Source organism: Oncorhynchus masou, chromosome 28 (assembly GCF_036934945.1).
Source record: "Oncorhynchus masou masou isolate Uvic2021 chromosome 28, UVic_Omas_1.1, whole genome shotgun sequence".
Lineage (NCBI taxonomy): Eukaryota > Metazoa > Chordata > Actinopteri > Salmoniformes > Salmonidae > Oncorhynchus > Oncorhynchus masou.
Genome location: NC_088239.1, coordinates 76,223,671 through 76,241,128, shown reverse-complemented (window position 1 = coordinate 76,241,128; position 17,458 = coordinate 76,223,671). Strand labels below are relative to the sequence as shown.

The following is a 17,458-nucleotide window of genomic DNA, read 5'->3' as shown; positions in this document are numbered from 1 at the left end:
GGCTAGCTCTGGTGAGTAGGCTAGCTCGCCTCACCTCAGGGAGGGCCCTATCACTTTTTCCTCTTGCTGTTTCTCTGGCTCTCTCTCTCTGTCCGTCTGTCCCACTCCCCAGAGAGAGTGCAGGGTCGTCCATTTTGTTTTAATTGAGCAGAAACATGTGAAGGGATCAGAAATATCTCGAAGGATTAGGGGGTTTGGGGGGAGAGTGCGAGAGAGGGATGAAAACGCTGAAGTCTGGGCCCACCCCCGCGGCTTACCCCCGCGGCTCACTTCATGGAGCAAAACAAGGGTGCTGCTGGGTATGAATGTAGTTAACGTGACCTCTGAACCCGCCGAACTGTTGACATGGAAAGCAGCCAGGCCGCGTCCACAGAACGCCTTTTGTTCATCTCATTTACCCTCCCTCGTCCTCTCCTGTTTCTCCACTTTGAGGGAGGGATAGAGGGAGGGGGGTAGAGAGAGAGAGTTGGCAGCTCGGATGGGAGGAATGCGAACAGGGAGCCCCCTTTTCTTTTCCCAGGCTTTAGAAACAAGTGGTGGGCCCTCTCAGAGCAGGAACAGCACGTCCTCTCTAGCAGGTCCGCTCAGGCTCAACTCAATCGACACTGACAGGTTCCTGGCCTGGCCAGGCCAATTGGCAGGGCATGGGGGAGGGGGGCAGCATGGGGCTGGCTGGCCGCATTTAGTGTTGTTGTTTGGGGGAAGGGGGGCAGTGGGGTGACTACAGGATAACAGGGGTAGTGGAGGGCACACCTGTGAGGCAACAAGGTTGGTTAGATTGTGGATGTGACAGGCATGTTCATTCATGACTTTATAGATGCATTCTCTAGGTTCTTTGTTTACATTTTAGTTGGTTTGATTGTTAGTCTGATTTGATTATATTATTAGGGCTGACCACATTTATTTGACTGGTCGATAGATTTTTTTGTCGAGCAGTGGCAAATAAATATTAAAAAATGATGGCGTACGAGACACCTGTCTGATTCACACCTGTCTTGGTGGACTAATCCATTGCGGAAGCTGTGGGGATGGCACGCCAGTATCACCAGTAGACATTTACTGTTCATTTTCAGAATTTTTAATCTACACTGTTTGTTTGGTTACAGTCATTTCTGTTAATGCATTAAATATATTATTGTTACAGTCTTACCATTGTCATGGTAGGAGTGGACACGTTGTTTGCAGAGCACACAACCTAGGCTACACTTGTGAGGGAAAAAAAACTTTGGGTTTATTTCATTCCATTTACGAGTTGTCCATTTATTCATTGTCTTTTGTTTGGGGCGTCCTGTCAATCTTGAGTAAGGACACACTACTGATTACGCATAGAAGTAGCCCTAGGCTACCTGGCCTGCGCGCAAATGTAGGCCTATAAATGTGCCCATCTGGGGATCTGATACTATTTCTGATTGTCTTAACTCTCTATCACTGTGGAGCTTATCAAAGTCATTTTTTCTCCACCTCATACAGAAAGTAAACTGAAGTCTGCTTTTACATCCATTGAGAATGACAGTAGTTCCTCAATGTAGCCTATTTCCAGCTCTTTCCTTAACCACTCAGCATGAAAGGGGAAAAAAATATCATGCTCCGATCCAGTGGAAACATCATAAAATAGACCTACCTGATTACTTCTTATTCCTTGCACAAAATAGCCTACAGCTGTGTCTGTCTGTCTGGGGTTTACAGGTGCAGGAAACTGGTGAGGGCCCGATCAAGTTAATAGTTGATACAATGTTTCAAGTTCCTTACAGACAGGCCATGGGTAGCCAGTGTGACTTAAAGGATATTTCTTTTTATCAGGATATTTTGTACCTGGGGGCTGCAATGTTTTTTTTGTTGGCTTTATGTAGGCTATTTTTACATATTGGCAGTAGAAGTTACTTTTAGATTTCTATAATTTTCATTTAGATAGAATTTTGATTAACCACATTACTTTTTAGATATGAAGACTTTATTATAAATTAAATTAAATTAAATTAAATTAAGTTCCATGAAAATGTGCTTATTAAAATCATAACTGGCACGCAGATCAGTAGAGATGGTACGATAACTTGGTACTCCAAATGGAAAAGGTTTTCGACCTCTGTTATGGCCTATTACCGGCAACTTTAGAAGTGTAATGGTAGAATCTGCGAAGGCCAGCAGCAGCGGGAGGAGGAGGATCCAGAACAGGGTTTTTTCTTCTGGTTAGGCTTTATTGATATCTGGCTTCCGCTTTAGTAACTTTGAAGAATCTCAAATATAAAACATATTTGGATTTGTTTAACACCTTTTTGGTTACTACATGATTCCATATGTGTTATTTCATAGTTTTGACGTCTTCACTATTGTTCTACATTGTAGAAAATAGTAAAAATAAAGAAGAACACTGAAATTAGTAAGTGTATCCAAACGTTTGACCTGTGTATCATACACTACAGTTGAAGAACAATGGGAGAGAAATTCCGCTTTGAAAGTTGATAAACTTGTAACCCCACTTTTGAGAAAATGTACCTTGAATATTTGTAACACTGATTGGAGAGCTCTTTGTCTATGCCCATTTCTGCATTGTTCACACCCTCTTAAGCCTTAGCCCCACCCATCTCTTTAAGGATTCACACGTGAGGCCATGTGCTAAACAGAGTGAGTACGGTAGTGTACTAAACAACCAAAGATTTCAAGACTAAAGTCTGGTTTATACTACGTCTATTGACATGTCTGTAGACAGTCATGAACATTCTATTGTCGTCCGACATCAAACTTGTCCTTGTCGTTATGAAAAAGGATAAACACAAAAACGACAGGTGGTCCAAAATAGCGTAACTGGGGTATTTTAACACCAATAAACCCTTCCGTTTAAAAATGTATTTAGTATACACTACCATTCGAAGGTTTGGGGTCACTTAGACATTTTCTTGTTTTTGAAAGAAAGCAAATGTTTTGTCCATTAAAATAACATCAAATTGATCACAAATACAGTATACACATTGTTAATGTTGTAAATGTCTATTATAGCTGGGAATGGCTAATCGTTATGGAATATCTACATAGGCATACAGAGGCTGATTAAAGAAGTAATAAATCTGGCCTTCTTTAGACTAGTTGAGTATCTGGAGCATCAGCATTTGTGGGTTTGATTACAGGCTCAAAATAGGCTAGAAACAAAATATCTTTCTTCTGAAACTCGTCAGTCTATTCTTGTTCTGAGAAATGAAGGCTATTCCATGCGAGAAATTGCCAAGAAACTGAAGATTTTTTATTTTTTTAATCTTTATTTAACTAGGCAAGTCAGTTAATTAAGAACAAATTCTTATTTTCAATGACGGCCTAGGAACAGTGGGTTAACTGCCTTGTTCAGGGGCAGAACGATAGATTTGTACGTTGTCAGCTAGGGGATTTGAACTTGCAACCTTTCGGTTACTAGTCCAACACTAACCACTAGGCTACGCTGCTGCCCCGGTGATCTCATACAACGCTGTGTACTACTCCCTTCACAGAACAGCTCAAACTGTCTCTAACCGGAATAGAAAGAGGAGTGGGAGTCCCTGGTGCACATCTGAGCAAGAGGACAAGTACATTAGAGTGTCTAGTTTGAGAAACAGATCCCTCACAAATCATGAACTGGCAGCTTCATTAAATAGTACCCGCAAAACACCAGTCTCAATGTCACCAGTGAACTGGCGACTCCAGGATGCTGGCCTTCAAGGCAGAGTTCCTCTGTCCAGTGTCTTGGTTCTTTTGACCATCTTAATCTTTTATTTGTATTGGCCAGTCTGAAGTATGGCTTTTTCTTTGCAACTCTGCCTAGAAGACCAGCATCCCAGAGTCGCCTCTTCACTGTTGGCGTTGAGACTGGTGTTTGCGGGTACTATTTAATGAAGCTGCCAGTTGAGGACTTCTGAGGTGTCTGTTTCTTAATAAACTAGCAACGTTACGTTAGCTGGCTAGCCAGTTCAAATAATGACCATATCCTAGCTGACAACAACTTAACTTTAGCAAATTTTTATTCATCATTACAGGAAAATAAACTCCCAACAAGATAATTATTTCCAAGTTAATGTCGAGCTAATTACAGAAAATAGTTTACGGTTGTGAGTGACGAAATAAAAGTAGGGCATTCTACCAGAGAACTTTAGAACTTGGACACTGCCTTGTTGGCTTAATGTTATATCCTAATTTTAGTTTGGTACAGGTCATGTTGTTCTTCACATTACCGTCTCTGGTAAACATACAATATATCAAATAAAATCTATGTTTATTTGTCACATGCACAGGATACAGAAGGTGTAAATGGTACAGTGAAATGGTTATTTGCATAATGGAGTCTTTTGTTTAGACATGTAGCTAGCTAAACAATGAACCATAATCCCAACTCATAACGTTACGCCCATGCATGAGGCTGCAGGTAGCTAATGTTGGCTAGCTAGCTAACATTAGGCTGTAACTAGCAACGTATTGAGATACAAATAATATTTCTACACAGATCATACATGTAATGTTAGCTAGCAAGCTTTAACTTGCAATGGAAACAACTTTCTGACAAAATTTGAAACGTATAATATCTGAAAATGTAGCTAGCTCGACTCTTACCCGTATATACATGGATGAACGCTTCTCCCTCTCTGTCATGGATGCCATGGTTTCCCTCAGTTTGAATATGTAATCTGGAGACAGGCGTTTTATACAACAGCCTTCTGTGTGTTCTCTTTTCGACTCCGTCTGCATATTTGCAATCAAAGGCCAGAATTTTCTCCATCTCCTTAGCTATCATACTCTGCTTCCACCGGCATTCCACTGATTTCAAAACTTGATCAACTTCTTCCGTGATCGCCGTTTCCAAATACTCTACAATGTCTGGTTCAATGAAGATGTTTTTACCTAAATCAGGGATTTCCTTATCGTTTCCAGAAGTGGAGAGCATTAGCAACACTTTTGCAGTTCTTCGCGATACCTTTACCTATACATACTGAGCTGCTCATATTATAGACAGACGCATGCTACATGGCAGGCCATTTTGAACTTATCTTTCGGCATGTTCAGCCCATCCATTATCTCAGCCAATCATGGCTAGCGGGAAGGTTCCAGTCTTTTTCGTTGGTTAAACCAACTAGGCTTGTAATTTAACAATTGTATTCATATTTACAGATGGCATACAAGTTTGTTATTAAGGCACATGAAAGTTCACATGTTCCAGAAGGCATTTCTGCAAAAATAAAGTTGAAGTGCCTCACCTGTGAAGTAGTGACGTGCGACATACGCCTAGTTTCCTGAAACCAGTCACACATGAAAAAGTATACATTTTTACATTTCATCCAATCGACCAAAAGAACAGACGACTCTCGGTCGACCAATATTTTTTGTTGTTGGGGACAGCCCTTAAAATCGACACAACCTTTTTGACGTTTCATCTCATTTATCGTATTTCCAACTCCTAGCACCAAGAGGTCACGCACAATTAAGACCCCAATACAAGACCCCAACAAAAAAGAAACAAAGAACAAGAAAAAATGAAGAAAGGAAAAAGCCAATCCAATTCTGCAGACTGTTGACTAGAGACAATCCCTTAGGGAGGGGAACTCTGGTCTATAGAGTGCCCCAGCGTGTGGCACTTTCTCCGGGGCTCCTCTTCACTTCAGCTGGGGTGATTAAAGCCGTGATAGGCCTCTGACCTTGCTTTGTTAACATCCAACACAAAAAAACGCAATCATTACAAACCCCTCTGTCTTCTTCGACACAGTAAAGGCTGTGACCTGCACACACAGCGGCACCATACACACAGCGGCACCATGCACACAGCGGCACCATGCACACAGCGGCACCATGCACACAGCGGCACCATGCACACAGCGGCACCATGCACACAGCGGCACCATGCACACAGCGGCACCATGCACACAGCGGCACCATGCGTGTGCGCCGATCGGAAAATAAATCAATTGGGGGATTCGATTAGTTTACCTCAATGGGCGGCAATAGGCCCAACCGGCAGGCGGATAAGTGGAAAGTGGTACGGTTGAGAGGTTTAGAAGAGACTGAAGGAGATCGTAGAATGGTGTTTGGAGATTAAGGTGTTAATAGGGGCTGATTAAATGTGAAATGGACTGATTTGGTGAGCTATGTCCTTGGCTGAACACACAGTGTTTGCAAATGTCCACTTGAGAGCACCCAGTGTTGTGGCTGGTTATACCAGCCGGCTGGTCCCGCTGTTTAACCTCCCATTGATGGTGTTGTGGTTGGTAAAACTGTATGTTGATGCAGCAGCAGCAATACACTACCAAGGCTTACCCTAAGGTCTGATCTTTACTGTACAAGGGATGAATGGATGAGGCACTCTTGCCACAATGCAAAGCCAAGCACACACTCATGCGAACACACACACACACACACTGTTGAATGCTATAGGTCGAGGGTAGAAAATCAAATCATATTTTATTTGTCACATACACATGGTTAGCAGATGTCAATGCGAGTGTAGCGAAATGCTTGTGCTTCTAGTTCCGACAATGCAGTAATAACCAACGAGTAATCTAACTAACAATTCCTAAACTACTGTCTTATACACAGTGTAAGGGGATAAAGAATATGTACATAAGGATATATGAATGAGTGATGGTACAGAATGGCATAGGCAAGATGCAGTAGATGGTATATACATATGAGATGAGTAATGTAGGGTATGTAAACATAAAAGTGGCATTGTTTAAAGTGGCTAGTGATACATGTATTACATAAAGATGGCAAGATGCAGTAGATGGTATAGGGTACAGTATATACATATGAGATGAGTAATTTAGGGTATGTAAACATTATATTAAGTGGCATTGTTTAAAGTGGCTAGTGATACATTTTTACATCAATTTTCCCATTATTAAAGTGGCTGGAGTTGAGTCAGTGTCAGTGTGTTGGCAGCAGCCACTCAATGTTCGTGGTGGCTGTTAATCAGTCTGATGGCCTTGAGATAGAAGCTGTTTTTCAGTCTCTCGGTCCCTGCTTTGATGCACCTGTACTGACCTCGCCTTCTGGATGATAGTGAGGTGAACAGGCAGTGGCTCGAGTGGTTGTTGTCCTTGATGATCTTTATGGCCTTCCTGTGACATCGGGTGTTGTAGGTGTCCTGGAGGGCAGGTAGTTTGCTCCCGGTGATGCATTGTGCAGAACACACGACCCTCTAGAGAGCCTTACGGTTGTGGGTGGAGCAGTTGCTATACCAGGCGGTGATACAGCCCGACAGAATGCTCTCGATTGTGCTTTTGGTGACAAGCCGAATTTCTTCAGCCTCCTGAGGTTGAAGAGGCGCTGCTGCGCCTTCTTCACAATGCTGTCTGTGTGGGTGGACCAATTCAGTTTGTCCGTGATGTGTACGCCAAGGGAACTTAACTTACTACCCTCTCCACTACTGTCCCGTCAATGTGCTCCATCTGCTGTTTCCCGAAGTTCACGATCATCTCCTTTGTTTTGTTGACGTTGAGGGTACTATGGTGTTAAATGCTGAGCTGTAGTCGATGAACAGCATTCTCACATAGTTATTCCTCTTGTCCAGGTGGGTTATGGCAGTGTGGTTGCAAAACTGTCTGTGTGTGTGTGTGTGTGTGTGTGTGTGTGTGTGTGTGTGTGTGTGTGTGTGTGTGTGTGTGTGTGTGTGTGTGTATGTCTGTCTGTTTGTCTCTCTGTGTGTGTCTGTCTCTGTGTGTGTGTGGTGTCTGTCTGTCTGTCTGTCTGTCTGTCTGTCTGTCTGTCTGTCTGTCTGTCTGTCTGTCTGTCTGTCTGTCCGACTGTGTCAGCAGCAGCAGACCTGGCTTAATAACTTCCCTTGCCCTTTACAGGCTGGGAGGAGGGACCATAAAGGCAGAGTGGAAGGGCCATCCAGGGAAATACACAGGAGTCATTCACTCCCAGCCAATTAAAACGTTTGTTGACGTATTTATGTCCTACTTGCCCCCCACCCCTCCCGCTCACCAACTTCCCCTGCTTCCAACCTCACCCCCACATCTCGACTCTGATGCTAAACCTTACGATTTGTGTCCGAGATTAGAGAAGGGGATGTTAGATTGCCGGATGATTACCAAGGCAGTGTGTCGCTAATTCAAGGTATATCTGAAACTATCAAGTCGGGTGTTATCCCGGGATGTTAGGCTGTAAATGGTACTTATCTTTGCTTTACGTGACAAATATTTATTTACTTAACAAATATGTCATAGCAATAGGTGGTACGCTTTTCAGAGTGCAAGGCTGCCATTTCATTATCTCCCTTGTAATGGGATTGAGATTGAACCACATGGACTAGTTCGACCACATGCTTTAGACAGTGAATTCCTGGCAAGCCTAAAATCTCATGACTGGTCATGTACAGCTTGCCTTACTTGCAGTTGTGGTTAACTAATGAGTAATAAATATATTTAACAGTCACCCAAATGTCAAACAAGGCCCAATGCCAGGGAAACCTCCTGTTTCAAATTCACTTCCTGTTAAAACGGTCCATGGTATGGAAGGATTGTATGATATACGATTTGAATATGGCTAGCTACTATGATATGTCAGGTCCCATCACTGTGCAAGATGTAAACGCTACAACTGACGGTCCACTTAACTCTGAGGATTGGGTTTCATGGAAGCACTCGTTTTGTCAGAAACATGTTGCGTTCCAGGTAGCCAGGCACCATCAACATTTAGCCAAGTCAGCTTGTGTGTGATAGAAGTAGCTGAGTAAGCGGAGCCCGGCTGACGGGCATCCTGCCACTAAGATACAGCCAAATGAAATTCAGTGGGTTGTTTCACACTCCTTTCTTTTTACTGGCCCTCTAATCGGCCCCCGTTTCCGCTGCTCACCGACACCTTCTTTAAGAAGCCCTCCTGGTATAAAGGGCCCGCTGCAAACAGAGCGCCGGAGCGTCGTATATGGTCCGTTCCAAAATCCGAGTCACTCAAAATTAAATAGAACTACTTAGAAACCGATGGTCCGTCGCTGCGCTCTACGTAAAGTGTGTAGCGGCCTTAGGTCCCCTGGGGGCCCACTTCTCCTTCCGGCTGTTTTTACACAAGCCTTTCGAGTCACTCATCCGCCTTTGTTTAACCCCTGACCCTGCGAAACAAGGCTCCGTCAAAACTTCTGAGGGGCTGGCAGCAAGGAAATGGAATAAGTGTTTGGTTACAAACGAAACAGGCACTGGCGGTACAGCATAAATCGTTGGTGCAGCAGGAGAGCCGCCACGGCCGGCCTATTGCACCAGGGCGTCGGGCTCGTAAAGTTTTAACGGGCCTGGTCTCTCTGCCGAAAGTTTTGTTTTTAAGGGGCTCAGGAGTGGTGTCTGCCGCGGAGGGGGGACAGTAGATGGCTGTTATATCGCATGTGTGAGTGTGTTTACAGGGGAGTGGGGTGTGTGTTGGGGAAGCATGTATCTGTGTGTGCACTGCAGAGAGTATTTGTGTGTGTGTGTGTTTGTGTGTGTGTGTGTGTGTGTGTGTGTGCGAATATGCACAAGAATTGCCATATATACACCTGGCATACCACATTGTACTGTGTTGGCGCCAATGCACTTTCAGTTTTATTCAGACTACAGGGAAATTGTAAATATGTGCTCTACAGTTTGTCTTCCCACTGGCCAATGGCCCTATGACATTGTGTGGTTATTATAAGAAAGCCCTGGGACGTTGTGTGGTTATTATAAGAAAGCCCTATGACATTGTGTGGTTATTATAAGAAAGGCCTGGGACATTGTGTGGTTATTATAAGAAAGCCCTGGGGCATTGTGTGGTTATTATAAGAAAGCCCTGGGACATTGTGTGGTTATTATAAAAAGCCCTATGACATTGTGTGTTTGTTATAAGAAAGCCCTGGGACATTGTGTGGTTATTATAAGAAAGCCCTATGACATTGTGTGGTTATTATATGAAAGCCCTGGGACATTGTGTGGTTATTATAAGAAAGCCCTGGGACATTGTGTGGTTATTATAAGAAAGCCCTATGACATTGTGTGTTTATTATAAGAAAGCCCTGGGACATTGTGTGGTTATTATAAGAAAGCCCTATGACATTGTGTGGTTATTATATGAAAGCCCTGGGACATTGTGTGGTTATTATAAGAAAGCCCTGGGACATTGTGTGGTTATTATATGAAAGCCCTGGGACATTGTGTGGTTATTATAAGAAAGCCCTGTCCAGAATATAGATGCGGAGGACTCTGAGAGCATGATAGAGATGTCACCATGCAGGCAAACCGCTGTCACAACTGCTCCCTCTCTTGGACCTTGACTCTTGACTTAATTTCTTCCTCCATGTCTTCTTCCACCTCTTTCTTGACCTCTCAAGTCATTGGAGTTCAATTCAATATTATTTAATATCCCCTGATGTAAAATATCACAGAAGTAATGCTTAACATTCTTCTCCATCTTACCATTGACTATGAGCTGTCAATACAAGTCTTCACCCAGCAAGACAACTGCTCAGCGATCTTATGAAGGTGTATATGCTTTCTGGGTCCGTGTGACACTTTCCCCCCTTCAATCCTTCGTCAGGCATGTGTCCTTATTCCCAGGGAACACAAAAGCGTCTGCGGCTAACAAACGACGAGCAGATGCCCCATTTCAAATGAGTCAATTAACTTCCAGCAGCACTTTAGTTTCCCTCGCATGGCATTCTTTAACACAGTCACCCATAAAGCTTAGCGAAACAGATGTTTCTCCAAATCTGGCTAGGCAAATGAAAAACGGACCTTTGGAGAAAAAGGAAGCTAATAGCAGCTAATCAAATTATATTAAAAATAAATCTTAATGGATTTTTGCAGGTTTTTTTGGAGCCTAGTGGGTTACGTTATTATTTAACCCTGGTGGGTTACGTTATTATTTAACCCTGGTGGGTTACGTTATTATTTAACCCTGGTGGGTTACGTTATTATTTATCCCTGGTGGGTTACGTTATTATTTATCCCTGGTGGGTTACGTTATTATTTAACCCTGGTGGGTTACGTTATTATTTAACCCTGGTGGGTTACGTTAATATTTTACCCTGTTGGGTTACGTTAGTATTTAACCCTGGTGGGTTACGTTATTATTTAACCCTGGTGGGTTACGTTATTATTTAACCCTGGTGGGTTACGTTATTATTTAACCCTGGTGGGTTACGTTAGTATTTAACCCTGGTGGGTTACGTTAGTATTTAATCCTGGTGGGTTACGTTAGTATTTAACCCTGGTGGGTTACGTTATTATTTAACCCTGGTGGGTTACGTTATTATTTAACCCTGGTGGATTACGTTATTATTTAACCCTGGTGGGTTACGTTAGTATTTAACCCTGGTGGGTTACGTTATTATTTAACCCTGGTGGATTACGTTATTATTTAACCCTGGTGGGTTACGTTATTATTTAATCAGGAGGTCATTCAGGTTTTGGGTTGAAAATCTTAAGTGTCTCTGCCGTCTTTATCCTGTAGACTATCAACAAAAGCACTGAATTGAAACACAGGGAGTGTTTTGTCTGTGGCGAATGCCGTTTGGTCTACTGTGGCATAGTGCTGTTGACCTTCACTATCTACAAAGCAGTCTCTACAAAGTAAGCAAGCAATTAAATCTACTCTCGCTGTGTTTTGTGGTGTGTAATTATTGAAATATAAACTGATATTTCTATGCAATAAATTTACTTTGTTAAAGGCAGTTAAAATGGCTTCAGAACCATGTTATATGATCTTATACAGCGCATTACACATACACCTCCGCAGTGTCACCGGGAAGAGAAAAACATGACTTCATTCTATTTACCGTCTATTGACATGCTAATTAGACACAAATCTGCCGACATGACTGTTCCTTTAATAAGAGGAAAGCTTCATCCTCAAGAGTCATTTGACCCCTTAGGATTGAAATCTAGCATCCATCCATCCACTTTTTCCCTTATGTAGCTACCTAGCCTTCCACATAAAAGTAAATGTATGCTCTCAAAAGGACAACAAATAACGTCTAAATCACAACCAAGATTACTTTAATTAATACAGTTTTATGTTTGCGCCTCGAACAGACTTGAACGAACAACCTAGCAGCGGTTGGCTGCAAAGCTCATTGATGCTCATTTTCATGCGTATCGTTTTGCAAATGCGTCACAATGTGACAGGTTTAAACTGATACCCGGCTGCACATTTGGATCTGATTCCTGATATCTACTCCACCACCGCTGCTTTTTGCATTCCAGTGATCATTGGCCAAACCTATCATAACCCCTCTGCATTTCTATCATGGGCCATTGTTGATGCTCTCTGACACATTAGTGAGTAATGGATTCATGGCCAGGCCTCATTAAGAGGCAGTAGCTGAGGTCGGGAGGGGTGGAGGGGTGGAGGGGAGGAGGGGTGGAGGGGTGGAGGGGAGGAAAGGGAGAGATGGAGCGGAGGAGGGTGTAGAGCCTGGAATAATCCTAGCTCCCAACACTGATCCCGCTCGCAGAGTCAAGGATGTTGAGCGCTCATCTGGGCTAATGAAATGCAGAATACTAAAGAACCCGCGAGCGGCCCCCGGTACATAAACTCTGCACCCATAACAGAATCGGTTGCTGCTGTGCATGCAGGTCACATACTTACCTCGTATCCTCCATACTAAAATCCTCCCCCTTTTTTTCACTCAATTAAAAAATGCATGGCATATTTTAGCGTATCCTTTTATTTATTTTTATTACAAATAGACCCGACCAGAGCACCTTGCAGCTTTGTATAAAAAAACACCTCTCCCACACTTCTATAAACAGATTGAAAAGCTGGTCGGGAACCAGGGTTAAAGCCACTGGGGAGAAAAGTATGTGTATTCCGTGTGGCTTTGGCTTGCCGTGAGAAGATCGAACCAGGCCTTTTCCCCAGACAGACACATGCGCACAGACAGGGGGGGTTGGGAGGGGAGTGAGACACGTAGACTTGGGTAACATATCGCATCACGCCTTGGCTGCGCCAGCTCGATACTGCTCACAGCTCTGCATGGGACGGAGGGACGGAGGGAGGGAGGGAGGCAACAGGAAAGGCTACTGTAGCCGTAGAAACTTCAAGAGTTCCAACTTTTCTCACTTGTTGAAAACCTCTGTAGCGGAGGTGGTTTGCCGTGGTGGGTAATCTCTCTTGGGATCTGCTTGAGATCTGATCCTCCCCAGAGCTAATGAGTCACACAGACTTGATTATAACTACATAGAATGCAACTGACACCTGCTAGGTCATTTAGGATTTTTTTTGCAGTTTAATTTCCAAGTGGGTTTTCCAGTAAAGCCGGCCTGTTGTTGTTTATAATAATGATGTATCTGATAAGTCGAAAAAGAAAGGAAATGCCTATTCCACCCATGCTTTACCAAGATTTTCCAGCACACAGCTTTGACCTACTACAGCAGCTCTGTTGATATTGTACTTCAAACTGTTTGTAGGCAGGTTTCTTAGGATTCAAACCTTCTCAAACAACCCCCACAATAATCTCAGATTTATTATTTGTTTTTAAATTGTGGGTGAATCAACAGTCTGGTTTGTCAAATTAGTTTAGAGGCTTTTCTGCTTGGTTGCTTTTAAGCCAATAAACTCTGATACACTAAATGTTGCCCAGGTCTTCTCCAGCTTTTAGCGGTCAACACTACTGGTAATCGATACCAAGACAGGTACCACAGTATATCCATACTGGCAGAGCATGAAAAGAGCAAAAGTGTTGTTGTAGTTTTAAAGCCATCTCAAACTTAAGATGAGCGGATCTGCACTGCTAGATGGGCAAAACTAATTTATTCTCTGCTGTTTTCTGTATTGATAAAATCCAAAGTTGCACTCTTTTCATATAATTTAAATACAGAAATATAATCTTTGAATACGACCTGGATGAAGGCCAAAGGGGGATTAAGTACAAAGTCGTCAGGGAGACAGTTGGTGTAGGCGGTGGGTTCTGGAGCGAGGGGAGGGAGACGGTGGGTGGTGGGAGAGGGGAGGGTTGGTGAAGCTTGTGGCAATGTCCGCTACGGTAATGAGCAAGTCCGCCGCTGGAGAGAGCCCTTCTTGGCGGGCACATTCACGGCCGACTGCCGGTCGCAATTAAAGGCGAGGAGGAGGTGTAGCCTCGCAATCAGCCACCTCGCCAGTCTCTCCGAATGTAAATAAAAACGAGCCCAGTCAAATTACCGTTGCCGGCAGCTCGCCCGTTAAACCTGTCTCCGTAATGAGGGAACTGTGACATTTCAGCGTGCCGCCAAGCCCGTCCCGGTCTCACTCGGCGAAGCAACAAGCCTCAGCCGGTGGTGTGTCTCTTGTCGAGACATTCTAATTAGGGCTGAGGACTTTTCGATGACGTCGCTCGGAGGACCGGGACGTGTGGCAGAGAGAAAGAGAGATAGAGGGAGAGAGATGGATGCTGGCTTCTATCAGACATCTTTCGTTTACCTTTGGCTACCTCCTTCCCCTTTTTCCCTCTTCCTCTTCTCTCTTCCTCTTCTCCTTCTCTCTTCCTCTTCTCTCTTCCTCTTCTCTCTTTCCTCTTCACCTACACACTCCCCTCTCTAACCCCTATACCTCTCTTCTTTCTCTCTTTTACTCGGTCACCCTCAGGGCCACAGGTGGAGATGGAGAGTACGGCTCCTGTTCTGTATTCTGGACGAGCCTGAAGGATACTCACTGAATGCTTATTGCTGGCCGCACACACACACACACGCGCACGCATGCACACACGCGCACACGCACACACACACACACATCATAAGTGATCACTCGAGTAAGAGTATGATTATCTTCCATGGGGTCTTCTATTTGTGGGTCTTCAGATGGCTGTAGAGGTCGATCCGCGAGCCACATATTTTGGTGCAGTTTGGGCAGGGGTGAGTGGTGGTTGGTGGTTGGACCTTTCAGGTATTGAGTCTCTCCTTGCGTAGCTGCTCCTTGTCCTCTGCTGGAGGTCTATATCCTGTAGTGCAGCTCCTTCTTGGATGTTGCTTCTCTACACACACGCACGCGCACACGCACAGCTGCTGTCAGATGAATGACTCAGTGAGTGAGAACCAGACAGTGAAGAAGAACCACTGGAGAGGAGAGAACACACCACTGTTCGGTCCACCCTCCCTTCTCTTTCACGCTTAGATATAACTGTCTTGATGACAGCTATTTCCCCTATTGTTCACATTTCTTTCCATGGTGTGGGATGGGACCAGGGAGATGTACAAGGGATGACAATAAGTGAAATATAACCAAACAATGATGATAGGAAACATTATATTCACCAATGACAAAAGATAAGCGCTATAATGATGTGTGAGGAAGTTGTTATAAATTCATTTATAATGCATTAGACACATCAGTTCATAGAGATTACAAATTACATACCCTACATTACTCATCTCATATGTATATACTGTACTCGATACCATCTACTGCATCTTGCCTATGCCGTTCTGTACCATCACTCATTCATATATCTTTATGTACATATTCTTTATCCCTTTACACTTGTGTGTATAAGGTAGTAGTTGTGGAATTGTTAGTTAGATTACTCGTTGGTTATTACTGCATTGTCGGAACTAGAAGCACAAGCATTTCGCTACACTCGCATTAACATCTGCTAACCATGTGTATGTGACAAATACATTTGATTTGAGATTGTTACCCTGAAATTCTCTGTATTTATTTTATTCCAGCTATCTGCCCTGGTTTGAGGTATTCTACAAGCTGCTCAATATCCTCGCTGACTACACAATCAAAGGCCAGGTCAGTATTCTCAATTAAATCAAAATAAAAGTGGTCATTGTAGTTAGGGTGAACCTTGTTATCTACTTAGGTCACAACTGATGATGTAAAAAGGGCTTTCTATAATAAAATACATTTGATTGAGGTAGGTATAGAGGAGATTTAGCAACTCCTGATACAAAAGTTTGTTTATTATTAAAAGTAAAAACCAATGTGTTTCGGCCCTTGGTCTTCATTAGAGTAGGTAGAGGCAGAAAGAGAATTCCACTGCAGTAGAAAGACTGTCACCTTTCTTTATCTTTTTCTTGGCCTGTGTCTTGGGTGACAGCCATCCCATCTAATATTAAAGCGGTGTCCCCTCTGTCAGAGCTGCCACCCTACTGACAAACATCACACTCACTCACTCACTCACTCACTCACTCACTCACTCACTCACTCACTCACTCACTCACTCACTGTCTCTCCCTACCTCTCTTTCCTCTCTCTCTTTCTGTCTGGGGACAGCTTATTTCTCACCTTTTCTCTCAATAGAAAATAGATGTCAAGAGTGACATTCAACTCCTCTCATTTTCCCTTCAACTCTTTCTGCTGACTGTGTAATACAAAAAATATTAACAAACACATCACTCTCTCAGCACACGTAGGTGATGCTGAAAACCAAACAACTTAAAAGCACATTATCCAAAAGAGACTTAAATAATGATTATAGGATTCAAATCAAATTGAGCTTAATCGACAGGCATTCAGACATTTTAAGTAATGTATTCAGAGCACTTTGGCAAACATCTGTTCAAGCCTCATTCTTTGCTTTACATTCTTGCTGTTTATGGTTGTCAGACAAAGCCATAAACCTGGGAGATAGCAGACACAGCCCTATACCTGGGCGATAGCAGACACAGCCCTATACCTGGGAGATAGCAGACACAGCCCTATACCTGGGAGATAGCAGACACAGCCCTATACCTGGGAGATAGCAGACACAGCCCTATACCTGGGAGATAGCAGACACGGCCCTATACCTGGGAGATAGCAGACACGGCCCTATACCTAGGAGATAGCAGACACGGCCCTATACCTGGGAGATAGCAGACACGGCCCTATACCTGGGAGATAGCAGACACGGCCCTATACCTGGGCGATAGCAGACACGGCCCTATACCTGGGCCATAGCAGACACGGCCCTATACCTGGGAGATAGCAGACACGGCCCTATACCTGGGAGATAGCAGACACGGCCCTATACCTGGGAGATGGCAGACACGGCCCTATACCTGGGCGACACGGCCCTATACCTGGGCGATGGCAGACACGGCCCTATACCTGGGCGATAGCAGACACGGCCCTATACCTGGGCGATGGCAGACACGGCCCTATACCTGGGCAGATATACCTGGCAGACACACGGCCCTATACCTGGGCGATGGCAGACACGGCCCTATACCTGGGCGATGGCAGACACGGCCCTATACCTGGGCGATGGCAGGCACGGCCCTATACCTGGGCGATGGCAGACACGGCCCTATACCTGGGCGATGGCAGACACGGCCCTATACCTGGGCGATGGCAGACACGGCCCTATACCTGGGCGATGGCAGACACGGCCCTATACCTGGGCGATGGCAGACACGGCCCTATACCTGGGCGATGGCAGACACGGCCCCTATATGGGCACGGCCCTATACCTGGGCGATGACACGGCCCTATACCTGGGCGATAGCAGACACGGCCCTATACCTGGGCGATACCTGACACGGCCCTATACCTGGGCGATAGCAGACACGGCCCTATACCTGGGCGATAGCAGACACGG

General features: G+C 44.3%; 1 protein-coding gene across 5 annotated transcripts in view; it reads left to right on the top strand.

Annotated features, from left to right (window-relative positions):
• dennd1a (DENN/MADD domain containing 1A) overlaps window positions 1-17,458 on the top strand; it is a 153,878-nt gene that overhangs the window by 75,502 nt on the left and 60,918 nt on the right. For all 5 annotated transcript variants that reach the window (XM_064943393.1, XM_064943390.1, XM_064943392.1 and 2 more), the window contains exon 6: window positions 15,600-15,669. In XM_064943393.1, the coding sequence (XP_064799465.1) occupies window positions 15,600-15,669 (70 nt within the window). The remainder of the gene's footprint in view (window positions 1-15,599; window positions 15,670-17,458) is intronic.